Source organism: Condylura cristata, unplaced genomic scaffold, assembly GCF_000260355.1.
Source record: "Condylura cristata isolate star-nosed mole 26May11 unplaced genomic scaffold, ConCri1.0 scaffold00009, whole genome shotgun sequence".
NCBI classification, from domain to species: Eukaryota; Metazoa; Chordata; class Mammalia; order Eulipotyphla; family Talpidae; genus Condylura; species Condylura cristata.
The window spans coordinates 24,792,745-24,809,243 of NW_004567110.1; the positions used below are offsets into that span (position 1 = coordinate 24,792,745).

At 36.2% G+C, this 16,499-nt stretch overlaps 1 protein-coding gene across 2 annotated transcripts in view; it reads left to right on the forward strand.

The window, feature by feature from the left end:
• Window positions 1-13,861, forward strand: part of AZIN1 (antizyme inhibitor 1) — a 27,807-nt gene extending 13,946 nt beyond the window's left edge. For both annotated transcript variants that reach the window (NM_001291553.1, NM_001301750.1), the window contains 10 exons: window positions 1,285-1,482; window positions 3,132-3,305; window positions 4,018-4,190; window positions 5,808-5,942; window positions 6,927-7,008; window positions 7,408-7,482; window positions 7,920-8,082; window positions 10,403-10,518; window positions 11,101-11,315; window positions 11,519-13,861. In NM_001291553.1, coding sequence (NP_001278482.1) covers window positions 1,381-1,482; window positions 3,132-3,305; window positions 4,018-4,190; window positions 5,808-5,942; window positions 6,927-7,008; window positions 7,408-7,482; window positions 7,920-8,082; window positions 10,403-10,518; window positions 11,101-11,315; window positions 11,519-11,630 — 1,347 coding nt within the window. In that variant the 5' untranslated portion in view covers window positions 1,285-1,380 and the 3' untranslated portion in view covers window positions 11,631-13,861. The remainder of the gene's footprint in view (window positions 1-1,284; window positions 1,483-3,131; window positions 3,306-4,017; window positions 4,191-5,807; window positions 5,943-6,926; window positions 7,009-7,407; window positions 7,483-7,919; window positions 8,083-10,402; window positions 10,519-11,100; window positions 11,316-11,518) is intronic.
• The last annotated feature ends 2,638 nt before the right edge of the window (window positions 13,862-16,499 follow it).

Consider the following 16,499-nt stretch of genomic DNA (forward strand, 5'->3'; position numbering starts at 1 on the left):
GAACTCATGCGGAAGTGGCTTTATCTTCTCAGTGCAGTGCTTCAACCCACTGTGCCACCAGGGAGGGCCCAAGTTCACTATTTTTGTAAAACAAAATGTGTTTCAATTTCTACCATTGCATGAGAGAGACTTGGACTGAACACAATAGCTGACTTTTTAGAAAGCAGTGTTAAGTGTTTTAAAAGTTAAAAACTAATAGTTTTATGGAATTTGACTGCTGTGGCTTATCATTGAATTTGTTTCAGTACAACCCGAAAGCTTGACACTTTGGCAAACATTGACATGAAGTATGCTTTTCTGTTATCACCCAAGGTGAACCTTCAAGCACAGTGGAGCAAGGGAGGAGAAGGGGAGGATCATGGACGCAGGAAAGGCTCTGCAGGTTTTAAAATAGGTTGCTGGAAGCTGGTCTTTGCCTGTTATCAATGTGGCAGCAGAAATGAACTTATAGATCAGCGTGTACTCCCCCAGGGGAGAGCTTTGTGATCTGAGAGAAGGAAAACTTGACCTATCAGAGAGGTTGCATTTAGTGTGATGTGACACTCCTTCAAAAATAATTTTTGGTGAATGTTTTAAGGATGTACGAGTCCCTGACTTAACCCTAGCTTTAGGTTTGACAGCATTTCTGATGATTGGCAACTTAGTTTTAGCTCTTAACACTGGGGTCAGCAGTTAAGCAGGTGTTTTTATTCATGTGCCACTGGCTTGGTTTTGTTACATTTTACAACTTTTTGAGTAATTTACCTGAAGTTCAGAGAAATTAACCTAGGGTTGCACAGCTGTTAAATGTCATAACCTAGGCCAGGGTCTCCTTGGTGATGCAAGGGGTTAAATAAGATTCGGCGCTCTAAAACTATTTGCAGCACAAATTTTATCCCTGGCCAGGGAGGGGACCCACATGGTGCAGCAGACCTTTCCTGGCTCACCCACTGCTTCTCCAACTGTCCTTTACTTAAAAGTGAGTAAAGCTGATGTGTTGTTGGGTAACTAGAAAACAATAATAGAGACTTTAGTTTGCTAAACTAACTTTAGTTTGCCAAAGTGTTTTGAATGGTAGTGAGTTGTATGTTTGTGTTTATTAATTTCTCGAGAATTTATTATTGACCTTGTTTTTAAGCATAAAAACGTTCACTTAAAATACCACTGAAGGTTATTAATCATCCAGTGTTTCTGAAATAAGCAATCATACAGATTCCAGACTGTCAGACATTTACCATGCTTTAAGAACTCAGTAAATTTAACTGTACAGTAATACAGAGTTTGATATCACTTCTATTTTGACAGTTTGTTGCATATTCTAAGGACCCAGACATAAGGCTTGGCGGCCCGTCTCTTGTTTTTCCTGGTTTATGACTTTCGGCTTTGTGGAATACGGCTGAGATGAAAGGATTTATTGATGATGCAAACTACTCCGTTGGCCTACTGGATGAAGGAACAAACCTTGGAAATGTTATTGATAACTATGTTTATGAACATACCCTGGTAAGTGTTAAATTTTCACATATTTCAGGCAGTTTATAAACTTCTGAATTCTGAAATATCAGTGCTTTATTTCCAAGATGCTAATTCATTAAGTGTCAGAAACTAAGTTTTCTGGATTGTCTTTATAAGTAGCTCCCATTCCCATGCTGTGTGCAGTAGTGAGGTTTTCTTTCTAGCCCAAACTATATTTTTAAAAAAGTGTTGTCTAACAGCCTTTTTTGAGTTTTAGGACCTGCTCTTGTATTTTCTCTCTCCTTTTTTTTTTTTTTTTTGACCTTTGCATACATTTTAAGTCTTACCCACATACCAGCACATTTTTTTTTCTTCCTTTGCCCTCAGAATCTTGGGGAGACAAAAGACATTTTACCATACAGTTTAATCTGTTCTACAGCTAAGCTATTCAATAGTTTCCTATTCACTGCACACCTAGTTGGATGTGTGGTGATCTCTTCATCACTTAACTTGTCCTACATTCTTCCTGACTCACAAGAGATCTTTGAGATCCTTATTTCATCCATTCTTGCCCCACAGTCTAATTATCCCATATTTAGTAACATTTAGTAAGGATTACTCTTCAACCCTATTCTCTGTCCTATATAATTATATGGCTCATGGGTGGTTACAACTGAATATCTTGGGGTTTTTTTTTGGTCTCCAGAACATTAAGGATGGCTTGTCTTGACAGGATGGGGTAACTTTAGTACAACTGTCTTATATCTGCCACACATAACCCATAATTTCCAGTCATGTTATTTCCTGGTTAGTGTGTTCCAGTAATGTGGATTAAAAAGAAGAAGACAATAACATCTTATATGAATTTTCAGATAATATGTCAATGTTATATATTCTAAATAAGATTTTTATCTGCCATCTAATTTGCATTCTGCTTGATGCGCAGTCATGGCTCTCCTCCCGGATTAGCCACAATTTTATTATTAATCATTGTAAATCTCTCCCAATTCTGTAATTAAAGTCAGATACCTTATCTTTTGAGTCTAAAGAATCCTTACTTGTGTTTATCTGACTTTTGATTTATTTGCCATCTCCACACAGAACCACTACCTTTGTTTCCTTATAAATGGATTCCCAGTGTAGCTGCTTCCTTGTTTTACCATGTCGTCTCTAGGTATAATTCATAATGTAGACTAACTAGTATGTATATTTATTTATGACATAGAAAGAAATAATATATATATCCTACTTGTTATACTTTATTTTTTAATAGTTTGTTATGTATTTCTTTATATATATAAAGTGGTATATTTTTTGTATGTTCCTGATTCTACTTACTGTGTTAGGAAATTAGGTCCTGGACTGTTTTAAGAAAGCATGAAAGGAAATAGTAGATCTCCTTCCCCAAAAGTAACAGTGAGACAATTCTAAAATAGAAGCTATTTTAAATAATGTAGTTTTTAAAAATCAAAGTAGATGATATTTTATATGCCAGTATAGTAGAGTAAAAAGCCAACTTCAAAAAGTAACAAATGTATTAGATTGTCGTTTATTGTTTGCCCATCCCAGCTCTTACTAATAAGCTGTAAATACAATGTTACATGTATTTTGGCTTGTTTGTGGAGAAAAGTGGGATTCCCCCTCCTTGTTATATTTTAATGTTTATTGTGTTTTTCCCTTTTTCATAACCACAATAGACAGGGAAAAAGGCATTTTTTGTGGGAGATCTTGGGAAGATTGTGAAGAAACACAGTCAGTGGCAGAATGTAGTGGCTCAGATAAAGCCTTTCTACATGGTAAAATGCAACTCCACTCCAGCTGTACTTGAGATTTTGGCAGCCCTTGGAACTGGATTTGCTTGTTCCAATAAGGTAAGTATTTTGTCACTCACAGGGCAGCATTTGAAAATTCACTTTTAACTTCTGATTATCCACACAGTCTTAGGAGAAATGTAGGGACATTTCACTTTAAGTATACCAGTGAAAGTTTCAGTGAGATGAAATTTGTAAAGCTTTATCTTTTATTTATTTGTTTTTAAAAGATTTTTTATACATATAGAACTGGGGTACAGGCCAGAGGTGCAGGGGCGGTAAGAGGATTCACCAGAGTCAGAGTTGAGAGTAGAACACGCAGATGAATGAAGTATACTGCTGGTGGAAGCAGTGGGGAGACAGGAGAGGTCTGCTGCGCAATGTGGGTCAGCTCTGGCCCGGGATTGAACTCACTGAAATGGCAGTGGCTAGCTTGCAGTGCTGTGTCCCAACCCAGTGTGCCACCAGGGAGGGCCAGCTTTATTTTTTAATCACTCTCTTCCTTTTCTTAGGTAAAGCTAGCTAAGTATACCAGGTTCTGATGTACTATGAGATTTCTCTTGTGGGAATTCTATCCTTTTCAAAAAAGTTTTTTTAGTAATATAACAGTTTATTTCTTTTCAAAATTTTTAGCACAGTAGTGAAGTAACAAGCATTGCTAGACTATGAACCTGATTTAATCCCATATAATTTGAATTTAACTAAAGAATAAAACAAAATAGTGATTGAGTAAAACACACTTGAAATTTGCCTTTTAAACTGTTTTTAACAGACTGAGATGGCTTTAGTGCAAGAATTGGGTGTATCTCCAGAAAACATCATTTATATAAGTCCTTGCAAGCAAGTGTCTCAGATCAAGTATGCAGCAAAAATTGGAGTGAATATCATGACATGTGACAATGAAATTGAATTAAAGAAAATTGCACGTAACCACCCAAATGCCAAGTAAGTGTAAAACTACATTGAAATATTTAATTACTAAAGATTTGGGTTTGTCTTTCTCTTACTACTTAGTATTTGGTTTTGTCTTTAGCTGGGAAGAGGAGACATTTGTATAGGCTAGTTGTGTGTATTGTTATAATTGTAATCTTATACTCATGGAAAATGTTAATATTTTACTGGTGGTGTTAATAGTATTTTATTGGTGGTACTCTTACTGTGAAGTTAATAGTATTTTATTGGTGGTACTCTTACTGTGAAGTTTGGATAACAGTTTGGGATAAAAATTTGTCAGCCTTTAATTGAAGAAAGAACTTGGTCGGAATAATCAAGTTAGGACTATAGCTGCGTTTTTATAATTACATTAACTTTCCAGCTAATTGTCCTGCTTGGCTGACTTCTGCTTAGTTTATGACTTAATTTCCCCTTGGCAGTAGATTTTGAACTTTTGATCTTAGTGATAGTATCTTTTTTTTTTTTTGAAGCTTGCATGTACCACAAGAAAATTTTGTTTTAAAAAAGTTGGGGGAAGTATTGTCACAAACTGGTATGTCAAGAGGACTTCAGAATATGTTGAAAGTAAATTGTAATAGTTTGCTTTCAGTAATTGTGTATGTACATATTCCTGAAAAAGTGTATAATATCCATATTTCCTTGATGACTATTGGTATTCTCAGAAAAGTATGTGGCAAGATTGGTTACTATACAAAAACGTTAGGTAAAGATCTTTTAGGGAAAATTATAGGGTCTGCTTATCTATGAAGTATATGTTCTGTGATTTGAAAACAAACTGATTTGGAATGTTGTTCCTGTGATAGTTTATAAATTGATAGAGCTGAGTTTTAATGGTTTTTCTTTAAAGATTTACTAATGCATACAAGAGCTGGGGTAAAGGCTAGTGGTGTGGGGGATAGAAGGTGGGGTGAAAGTATTCACCAGGGGTGGAGTGGGGAGCAGAACAGGCAGGTTGATTGAAATACATTGCTACGGGGAGCAGTGGGAGAGACGAGAGGTCGGCTGTGCCATATGGGTCAGCTCCCTGGCCTGCGATCAAACTCAGGATATAGTGGCTGCTAATAGCTTCATAGTGTTAAGACTTAACTCCTTGCACCACCAGGAAGGTCCTGAATTCTATCTTTAGATAAAATAACTTAAAAGTTTCCTAACTATTTGTTGGATGTTAAGAGATTAATAAAGTGTTGAAAGATTAGGTAATGGGAACATTTCAGAAATTTGAAATATTTAAAGCCCTGTGCTTTTTACTGAAGGATAATGATGGCATTGCTGTTCAATTTAGTCTTTCTAGGTGTATTTATTGACTGATGGACTTCATTTGAAAGTAATGTCTTTCATTACAGAGCCCAACCGACTCTTGCTGCTACAACAGAGTCTTAACTTCCTGCATTTTCCAATATCCCATCTTTGTAAACTTCATACTGTAGGCCCTAATTGCTAGTTTTTTCTCTGTACAGGATTGTTTCTCATTAGGTTCACTTGATTCATCCGTCGCTGGATCTGGAGCCCTGGTGACATAATCAACATACTTCCTACAATCTTCAGGCTTCACATGTGCTGATGATGATGTAAACCAACTCTGCCCCAATCATCTTCCCCTTCTCTTAGGGTCTTACTACATATTGCAACAGAAGATAATATTGGCGGTGAAGATGGTAACATGAAGTTTGGCACTACTCTGAAGAACTGTAGGCATCTCTTGGAATGTGCTAAGGAACTTGATGTCCAAATTATTGGGGTTAAGTGAGTATTTGTTTTAAGGTTTTGTGTGGGGCATTAATGATTGTCTTGTAACCCTGCATTATAATATATAAATTTTAGATGTGCAGCCTATAAAATTCATGTGTGTATTCCATTAAGTTTACCACTGAAAATTCTCTACCATATAATTAGCCATTTTTGCCCCAATGTCTTTCCCCTTTTTCTTTCTGGTCATTGATTTGTCTTTATTGCATAAAATCCTGTGGATTCAACTGTCAGTTTTTGACACATTTTTCATACTATTGTTACCTGTAACTCTTTCTCACCCTAATAAAAAGAATAGTAAGTCAAGTTTAGTGGTTTAAGTCTTAATCACTGTCTTTAAAATTGAATGAAAGGGATTTGTTAGTATCTATTGAATACCAATTCTAAGTTAGCAGGTGTCATTTCATTTCTTTCCACCATCCTAAGACTTTCTTTTCAAAGGCACTTTACTAAATAACTTCAAGCAGTGTCAGTAATATTCAGCTGAAATTGTTTTTTTTTTTTGTAGTAGACATTTTGTATTTCTCAGATAAAATTGTCAGTTCAAATTTAAAATTGTTACTTGTTTTTATTGCTGGTGCTTATTATATGCTATACCTCCATGAAGATTGTGCCTATCTGGTAGACATGAGTCATGATTTTCAACTTGTTAAAAAACTTTTTATAAGAAGTTGCAGTATCATTGAAACATACCCTTTTGTGTAAGGGTGAAATTATAACCTGGATATATATTATAATCTATCTGCATGGTACTTCTAATTTGGGGGTGGGGGGTTGTTTTTTAAGTCAACATTGGTTACAAGATCATATGATTTAGGGAAATAGTCATATTTCTTCAGTACATGTTATCAGCTTCTAGTATTTTGAATATTTGGTAAGGTTAATATGAATACTTATGTCAGTGTAAGGCACAGTTGAAAGTAACTACAGGAAGATTCTATAAAACTCACCACTGCTTTAAATTTATTACTCTTGTTTCAGATTTCATGTTTCAAGTGCTTGCAAAGAATCTCAAGTATATGTACATGCACTGTCTGATGCTCGATGTGTTTTTGACATGGCTGTAAGTTTTTTTTCTTAAATTACTTCTATATTTTAAGCCAGCTTGTTAGCTAAGACTAAGTTCAGTGTTTTTCTGCCTCAGAAGTATTTTCCTCATACTTATGGTGACATGTATATCATTTTTTTTTTTTATAATATAGGCATTCAGAGTTCTATGCAGTATCATTTTTTAAGTGGATGAGACAGCAATTTACTTGCAGGAGATTAAGAGTGCAGACAACATCAGAAAGACAAATGTGACTGAAGTTCTCTGCTTGTTAGTAAAAACTAAAGAAAGTTAATGTAGTAAAAGTCACATAGATATTTAACTCCCTTGGGGAAAGAGGTTTTTGAACAGTCCCTATATCTGTTAATTATAACTTGAAACTTATTTAAAGTATTTCCTCCCCCCCATCTCTAGGGAGAATTTGGTTTCACAATGAATATGTTAGACATTGGTGGAGGCTTCACAGGAACTGAATTTCAATTGGAAGAGGTAAATTTTGCTTTGCCTATTAGATGGACATTATTGGAATAATCTCTCAAGTTTTTAATAAAAGTTTTTGACATCTGTAACAGATTCTAATTCAGTTGTGTTTCTGTGTTATTTAATGACAAATGAATTTTCATAAATCCGAAAGCTTAAGATTTTTTTCCTACATGCATATCAAATCTACCTTCCTCCGTTAACCTAACCTCCTTCCTTCAGTCTTTAATAACTGTAAATAACGGATTTAAAATTTTGCGCCTTCATTGCTAGTGGACAGTTATAAATCAGTGACATTCTAATAGTTCCAAAATAAACGTTGATGACTTGGAAGGCTATATAATTGTTAAAGAAATTTTATGGTCTAAAATTATAACTAGTTTCTTCAATATCTTGAATTTTTTTGTCTAATGTTGAAACCGTAATGTGGGATTCTAAATCCATAGGTTAATCATGTTATCAGCCCTTTGTTGGATATCTACTTTCCTGAGGGATCTGGCATTAAAATAATTTCAGAACCTGGAAGCTATTACGTGTCTTCTGCATTTACACTTGCAGTTAATATCATTGCAAAGAAAGTTGTTGAAAATGATCAGTTATCCTCTGGAGGTAAGTAATGTAAATAATGGCTTTGTTTCTGTTAGTAGTAGATAACACTGATTAGTCTAAAGTTTAATTTATCAGATGCTACTCACACCATAAGACATGATGAACCATAAAGTAGCGGGGTGACTTGGACACAGCAGCTAGTAGTAGGGTGCTTTTCAAAATGGCCTTGACACAGTCCTATTCCATAAAACTTCCTGAATCCCACTTTCTTAATGCCATTTTCTTGCCACAGTTACTTAACAGTGTACATACACATGAACATACTTTTCAAACTACATTAAAACAAGTTGTAAATAATTGGGCCCCAAAACAAGAGCATGGCAACTTTTTAAAAGTCAGCTCTTAGTGATACAGTGCTGTCATTCACAGATAGTTGCCAGTTTTCTCAGCACTGTTTGTTGTATAAGAGCTTATTTTTGTTGTCACATAACTTGATCTGGAAGCTTCCTGAGCATTGCTTGTGTGTGTGTGTGTGTGTGTGTTTTGTTTTTTGTCTTTTTTTTTTTTTTTTTTTTTACTGTAACATTTTAAAAGAAGAGGTTTTGTAAGCTACATCCCTATGTGGGTTTTTCTGCTCTTTCATGATTATATGCAGGTTAGGCATTACGTGCCACACTGTTTGTCTCCTTTGTATACAGAGGCTCACAAAAATACAGTCCATTCTTAAGTTTTGATCATTTAAGATTTTAGGTAGGTTTCTTCATTGTGAGGTAGATAGTTTATTGTGTAAATTTTTAATCTTAATTTTGACATCTATTAATGGTCATTATCTGATGGCATTCAGTCTAAAAGTATATAATTGCATTATATATAATTTATGAGTACACATTATATTTCTCCTATTATATTTAGACTCCTACATATTTAATTGTATGGTTTATTACTTTCAATTACTTTTGCATATGTGGATCCTTTGACATGCATCCTTTTTTTTTAAGATTTATACATACAAGAACTGGGGTACAGGTCAGAGATGTGGGACGTTAAGGGGATTCACCAGAGATGGGGTGGGAGCAGAACAGGCAAATTGACTAAGTACACTGCTGAGAGGAGCAGTGGGCAGGTCAGAAAAGGGCTACCACACCATGTGGGTCAGCTCCCTGGCCAGAGACTAAACTCTGCTGCAGTGGCTCCAGAGAGCTTCACAGTGCTACACTTTAACAAACCCTTGCACCACCAGGGAGGGCCCTCCATTATTCCTCTAGGAACTTCTTTCCTTTCTGGTGTATCAGGACTTGTCAGACACATACTACCTTTTTCCTGTCTTGGTCCTGCAATCCAAGGTGGTCTAGTTCATTTTAATGAAGAATTATATTTTTTTTTTTTAAAGATTTATTTATTTATTCATACAGAACTGGGGTACAGGCCAGAGGCTCAGGGGCGGTGAGAGGCTTCACCAGAGACAGAGCGGGGAGCAGAACAGGCAGATCAAAGAAGTACACTGCTGAGGGGAGCAGGAGAGGTCTGGCTCGCCATGTGGTCTCCTCCGGGGCAGGCAGCAGGCGGGAATCGAACTCACACGGAAGTGGCTTCAGATTCTCAGTGCTGCGCTTTAACCCGCTGCGCCACCAGGGAGGGCCAGAATTATATTTTTAAAAAGCAGGAAGCAGTTGCTAAAGTGTCATTACTTTTGGATTTAGTGAATAGTACTGGGATATGTACTTGTATATGTTAACAAATGCACACACACATTAGTCCAAAAGCTGTATATCTGGTGTATGACACTGTATGGTTCCCCCCCCCCCCTTTTCCCAACAGTGAAACCCATTATTTATAGCAAGTATACAGTGCTTAAGCTAAAATACTCAGAGTGGTACCAAAATAATTAGAAATCGCTTTTTTAAAATACTATAAATAATCTCTATCTAATGCGGATTTGTTTGATATGTATAATTTGACAAATGCGTGAGAGCACGCACACCATCTCTATCCAAATTAATGATTTTCACATCTTAGGAATTTATTTTTTACACATAGAAGAATTGGGGAGCAAGCTAGAGGTGTGGGGGTGACAGAATGAGGAGCAGAACAGGTGGATCTATTAAATTCACTGCTGAGGGGTCAGCAGGTGAGATAGGAGAGGTTTGCTGTACCATGGAGCATGTGTACCATGTGTACCATGCTCCCTGACCAGGGATGAACTTATGCTGCAGTGGCTGTGGATAGCTTCATGGTGCCGAGACTTAACCCCTTATGTCACCAGGAAGGCCCCACAAGTCATTTCTATAAATATTCAACCTATTTGAAGATATGCTTTGAGTAATAACTACACTAAAAGTTTTACTATAAATGTATATTCACTTTTTTTCTCCCTTTTCAGTAGGAAAAACCGGAAGTGATGAACCAGCCTTCATGTATTATATGAATGATGGTGTTTATGGTTCTTTTGCAAGTAAACTGTCTGAGGACTTAAATACCATTCCAGAGGTTCACAAGGTAAGTTTACTACAAGTAACATCAAAATTCCGTATTTGGCATTTTATAAACTGAGCTTTTTTTTTAAAAGGTTATTTATGCTTCAGAACTGGGGTGTACAGGCCAGAGCTGTGGTGGGTGAGAGGATTCACCAAAGACAGTGGGGAACAGACTAGGCAGATCAACTGAAATACACTGCTGAGGGGAGCAGTAGGCGGGCCAGAAGAGAGCTGCACCATGTGGGTCAGCTCCCTGGTTGGGGATAAAACTCATGCTGCAGTGGTTTCTGAAAAAGTGTCATATTGTGGTGCTTGAACCTATTGCGCCACCAGGGAGAGCCCTGAGCTGTTATCATGCACTCTGATTTTAAGAGAAAGGTCTTAGTACGGGGCAAATAGCTTTTTTTATTTTGAGGAACGGCATTCCTCTGAGTCCATTTAGCCCACTGCCTTAGGTGGCATTGAGAAATGCCCGCTACCTCTAGATAGATGTAGGCTTTTGTCTACCTTGGGTACCCTGGATCTGAGATGGTGACAGATAACAAATTTATTATCTGTGTGAGCAAAAGCTTGATTTTAAAGCAATTTTTTACTTCCCCTACAGAAATACAAGGAAGATGAGCGTCTGTTTACAAGCAGCCTTTGGGGTCCATCCTGTGATGAGCTTGATCAAATTGTGGAAAGCTGTCTTCTTCCTGAGCTGAATGTGGGAGACTGGCTTATCTTTGATAACATGGGAGCAGATTCTTTCCATGAACCATCTGCTTTTAATGATTTTCAGAGGCCAGCTATTTATTACATGATGTCATTCAGTGATTGGTAAGATGCTATTTTTATTTCTAAGCAGTTTTGGGATATTTGAGGTGGTGATATAAAATGATGGATATTTTAATTGTGTGATGAATGCATGGCTTATATGTGATTTAAAATGTGGTTTTTAAAAGGATAATTGGAAGAGTTATAGCCCTGTTTCATTGTCCTTTTTGGTTAAAATCAGAATTACATTATATTTTCTGATGTAGGTATGAAATGCAAGATGCTGGAATTACTTCCGACACAATGATGAAGAACTTCTTCTTTGTGCCTTCTTGCATTCAGCTGAGCCAAGAGGACAGCTTTGCCACGGAAGCTTAAAACAGGCATTAACGCTTCTTTAGATCTGAAGTTGAAGGTTAAGCTTGTCTGGTCTACATTCCAGTGTGGGTAAAATTCAAAAAATCTTACTCTGTTAATTCTCTTGGAAACAAAAACTTAGTAATAGCTACTTGGGACCAGACAAAATCAGCTTCATCATAATTCATTGGGGATAATTGGGAGATTTAGATAATGTATCCAGATTTAAATTTAACAGTTTGTCCTACCCCTTAAGCGTTTAAAATAAAATATGCAACAAAATGGATGACTTAGTGGAGATGGAAGCCCATTAATTGGGTTCCCCATTTAAACCGTTTACATACAAGTACACAGTTTTTATACTAAGGATTCGTGTTAAAAAGTCTTGTAAAGTTAATGTCTTTCACCCAGATATATCAAATGTCAGTGGAAGACCAGTGTGACTTCATTAGGTATGTTTAGTGTATTTAGAATGTGTAAATTTGTGCTTTGAACTGTAGTTTAATAAATGTAAAATTGCATCATAGTATTTGTTGTATTTGACCTAATGTAACCCTGTATGATTGCAATAAAATTTTGTGTAGATTTTACTGTTTTTTCAGGCTAAAACTTTGGGAAAGGGGCTAGCTAGCAAAGGTAGTTTTGAGATAGATGTGTATATGGACTGTTTTGGAGGTTTTCCTTTTAGCCCATTTAAGTTAGTTTGGCTTAGTACATTTTTCACTTATTTAATTAGTAATTTAAGTTAAATGTTTGGTAAATCATTGTGAAGTTCAGATTCATTAATGGAGAGTTGATGTGCAGTAAGCATGATGTTTAACAATTTAACACCGAAAATGTTAATCCTTCATAAAGCAATTGTAATAATAAGTGTTTCTGTATAGGTAGAATGCATAGAGTACCTTAGTAAATGTTTGAATCAAATCTTTTGGCCGAAATGGAAGATTCTATTAATACTTTGAATAAACTTGGGGAAAGGAAATAAAATTGCAGAAAACTCTGCAGCGCACTAAAACTTAAAGAAGGGCTACATCTATATCCAGAAACCTGATGCTCTTTTGCACGGAATATTATTTAAATTCATAGTTGTGAGGGGTTGAGATGAAGCACACCTATTTTCAGTTTCTCAGTTGCAATGATTTCAAACTTTAAGGGTTTGTTTTAGCTACACATTTAGTTTATTTTTCATTTGTTCAGCTTAGTGATTTTAATTCTTTTCATATTAAATTTTATGGTGATTGGGGGAAGGGAATTTAGCATCACTAAACAGTTATTGCCAGAAATTTGCATTGTTCACTGCTAGTATGTTAGTAATTGTAGATCTCAGAATCAACAATAGTAATAAACAACAGGGGTCATTTTTTCCTAACTTATTCTATGTTCAGATGTGGAATTTCTGTCTCCCAAGAGGAAATGTGACTTCACTTTGGTGCCAATGGACAGAAAATTCTACCTGTGCTACATAGGAGAAGTTTGGAATGCACTTAATAGCTGGTTTTTACACCTTGATTTCAAGGTGAAAATTGATCATGAGTCTCTAATATTAAATTTCAATCTCTCTAAACCAGTAGGTGCTTAATATTTTTTGATTTGATGAATGCCCATTTGAATTACATGGGTTATATTTAAAAAATTTAAGACCCCAATCCATTGTCATGTAATTACCCTTGGACTTTCTCAAGGTATAATATGGGGTTTTATGCAAAATTCCAAGCTACCATGCAACTTTTTTTAACTGTAATAAGGAGGAAGAATTAATTATTCCTGACTTTAAATGTTGTGCTTTGTGGTCCAGAAATGCCAAACCTTTTAAAAGATGGTATAACTTTTTTGAGTCTTTGGCTTGACTTATATACCTTTGAGCTTCATGGCATATCGATTTTGCCATATCCATAGGAGAACTGTTATATGTGTAACAGTTCAGAGTTGCAAATACCACTTGGGAATGATATGGTAACTTTAATAAATGTCTGTATTGTATTTGAAGACTGTTTGCCATAAATCTGAAGTTTGAATTTATGTATTTAAATTTGGTATGCTAAAAAGTACTGGATTAATGTAATTTTTTAAAAACAATATTGTAATCTCAGTTCAAAATTTAACTAAAAATATAAAACCCAAATGATTTCTATAGAGTAAATTGAACTGTAAAGGTGACTTGTGTGTGATTCTGAATGCACAGATAAAATGTTTTTATTCCTCATGTTTTACTTTGATGGCTTCTGTCAAGACAATTGAAATTTTACATACCAGCTTTTGTATATTAATTTGCAAGCATTCTTTCTGAATCTTACTTGCTTTTTTAGAAAGTAACAAATCTGATGAAAAGCTAAGAATGACATGAAACAATGAAAGTTTTGATAAAGTCTAGTGTATATTTGAGCACTAAGATGCTTCTATGACCACATTTCTTGACACATTAATTCACCAGCCTCTTAATTTTCAACTTGAATAGATGTAAACAGAGTAGTTACATATTCCAGATAGACTCTAGGCATGGGTATCACTCAGTGCAAAAAGATTGGGTTAAAAGAACCACACTGTTCAAGATTTACTCTGCTGTAGTAGTTGACCAACAATGTAAAGAATTATTGCTTCCAATGTACTATATTGAGAAGTGCACTGTGGTGCTAATGGTGAAGTCTGACAGTGCAGTAACTGTCTAGGTGGGTCTTTCGTTTATTTTTAACATTTAATATATTGAGGGCTTTGACTATGGGGTTTTTGTAATTCTTTTAAGGAATATTGAAAAATAAAGGTCCTTGTGGTTTTAGATTACACTTAGTTACTAGCCAGTCTGCTGAAATAAAGTAAATATCAATGCATTTTTGTTTTTTGAACACTTTAGTTAACTGGGTAATTTGCTATAAAATTCTGTTGTTTTTCCCAAAGGAGCATTTTAAAGAAAATAGGAAAGATGGCAGAATAGGGTGGACTTTGATCCCACCTGCTTAACTACCGGTACAAACGAGGCTACTCAGCTATCCCGTTATATGCCAATGCTTGTTTTTCCAGATGGAAAGTGGGTCAAATGCCAATGCCATAGTTTATAAGGATGTAACAATTGTAGGGTGCTTGGAACAATGCCTGATAAACATGGTAAAGTTTTAGTAGATTCCAAATCTGCTACCATCTCTCCATCCTTGAGTTTTTGCCCTGGAAATTCCTTTTAGGTCAGGAAGAAAAACAGTATAGATGTATCCAATCCATTGTGTTCCTCTGTATGCTACGTAAGTAAGCACAGATGTAAAGTAAGAGGTCTTTCAGATTTGAGGCAATTGAAACTATCCATCTGCATCATGGAACTAAACTTAGGGAAGATTTTGCAGATACTCTTATATCTAAGAAGTATATTTCTGTACAAGGCTATAGGAATAAAACTGATAGCAATTTTACATTTGACTTGTTCCTTTGCCTTAGTGGTAAAACAAGAATAGAATTTTAATTCTTGCAGTTATCCAAAATTGTTCCTAAAGCTTTTTAAGTTGTAGCTTAGGCAATACTTAGTTTTACATTTTCAGCTTTCATTGTTAAAAGCCAGTCTTAAGGCTCTTGATGTTTTACTACTCAATAATGGCCCTCAGCTTTAATTCTTGTCTTTACTTAGAACTACCTTAAAACTGTTAAATTTTCAATAGAAATAAAGTAAGCAAGAGCATTTTCAAGCTGTGGTTTCCTCCTTTTCTAAACATACAGAAACAAACAACTTTCTTGGAGAAGTGAAAGGATATTAAATGTTTCTTAATATGTTTATAGTTGTGACTTTGACATTGCCCGGTTAGGAACCAAGTTGAGAGTACTTTAGGCTGATGGAAAGGAAGTCACGAAAGGGCCCCAGAGTTTAGTGCTGAGGAGGGCGACAGCATTTACCTTTTCAAGTAGCAAGGTACTGCTCCCTGCTATGTATAGTTTGGCTCTAACACCTGCTTCCCGAAGTGCACTGAAGCTGCATGATGCGGCTGGCAGGAAAGGTGGGGCTCAGGGCTCTGTGCTGCAGCCTTGCCAGGTTGACATTACGATATTCATGACCAGTTTAAAGCGGGTTCTGTTTTACACATGAAATCCTTCCCTACGGTCACTGTAGCACTTCATCTTGAAAAACAACGAAGTTGGCTGGAAGTGGGTTGTAACCTGTGAGTTGTGAAATAGTGGTTACCAAAGGTGGAAAGTTGTGATGCCAATGATGGAGGTGTGAACTAACATTTGGCATACTTCTAGCTGGTGGAGACTTGAGTGCACTTTGTATATTTTAAAGATCTATTTATGCTTAGAGAACTGGGGTACAGACCAGAGGTGTGGGGTGAGAGGATTCACCAGAGACAGAGTGAGGAGAACAGGCAGATGGACTAAAATACACTGCTGAGGGGAGTAGTGGGTGAGACAGAAGAGGTCTGCTGCACTATGTGGATCAGCACCCTGCCTGGGGATTGAACTCGTGCCGCATTGGAGAGTTTCATAGTAATATGTTCTAACTCGTTGTGCCACCAGGGAGAGCCCCCATTTTGTGTATTTTTAACTTTTATTCAACTGGGTACAACTGCTTTTTACTAGTGTCTATAAGACACAAAATTACATTAGCCATCCTCTTTCATTGGTCTCTAATGAACCAGTGGCCTTAGAACAAGGTGGTTTCAAACAGCTGAAAAATATAAAGGGCCACATATAAAGCTTAACGAAACAGCCCCACTCTCAAAAGGCAATTGAGCAAAGCAAAGAGACATTGGATGAAAACTTGGCCGGAAGCCATTTAGTCAAAGGCCAACAGTTCAACAGCTTCACAGACATATGACTGAAATAAACTTGGGTGTCCTTGATTTTCTCATCTAATGCTCTTTTTTACACTTAAGATGGAGATTCAGGTTAGGGAAATTGTACTTCTAGAATATATTG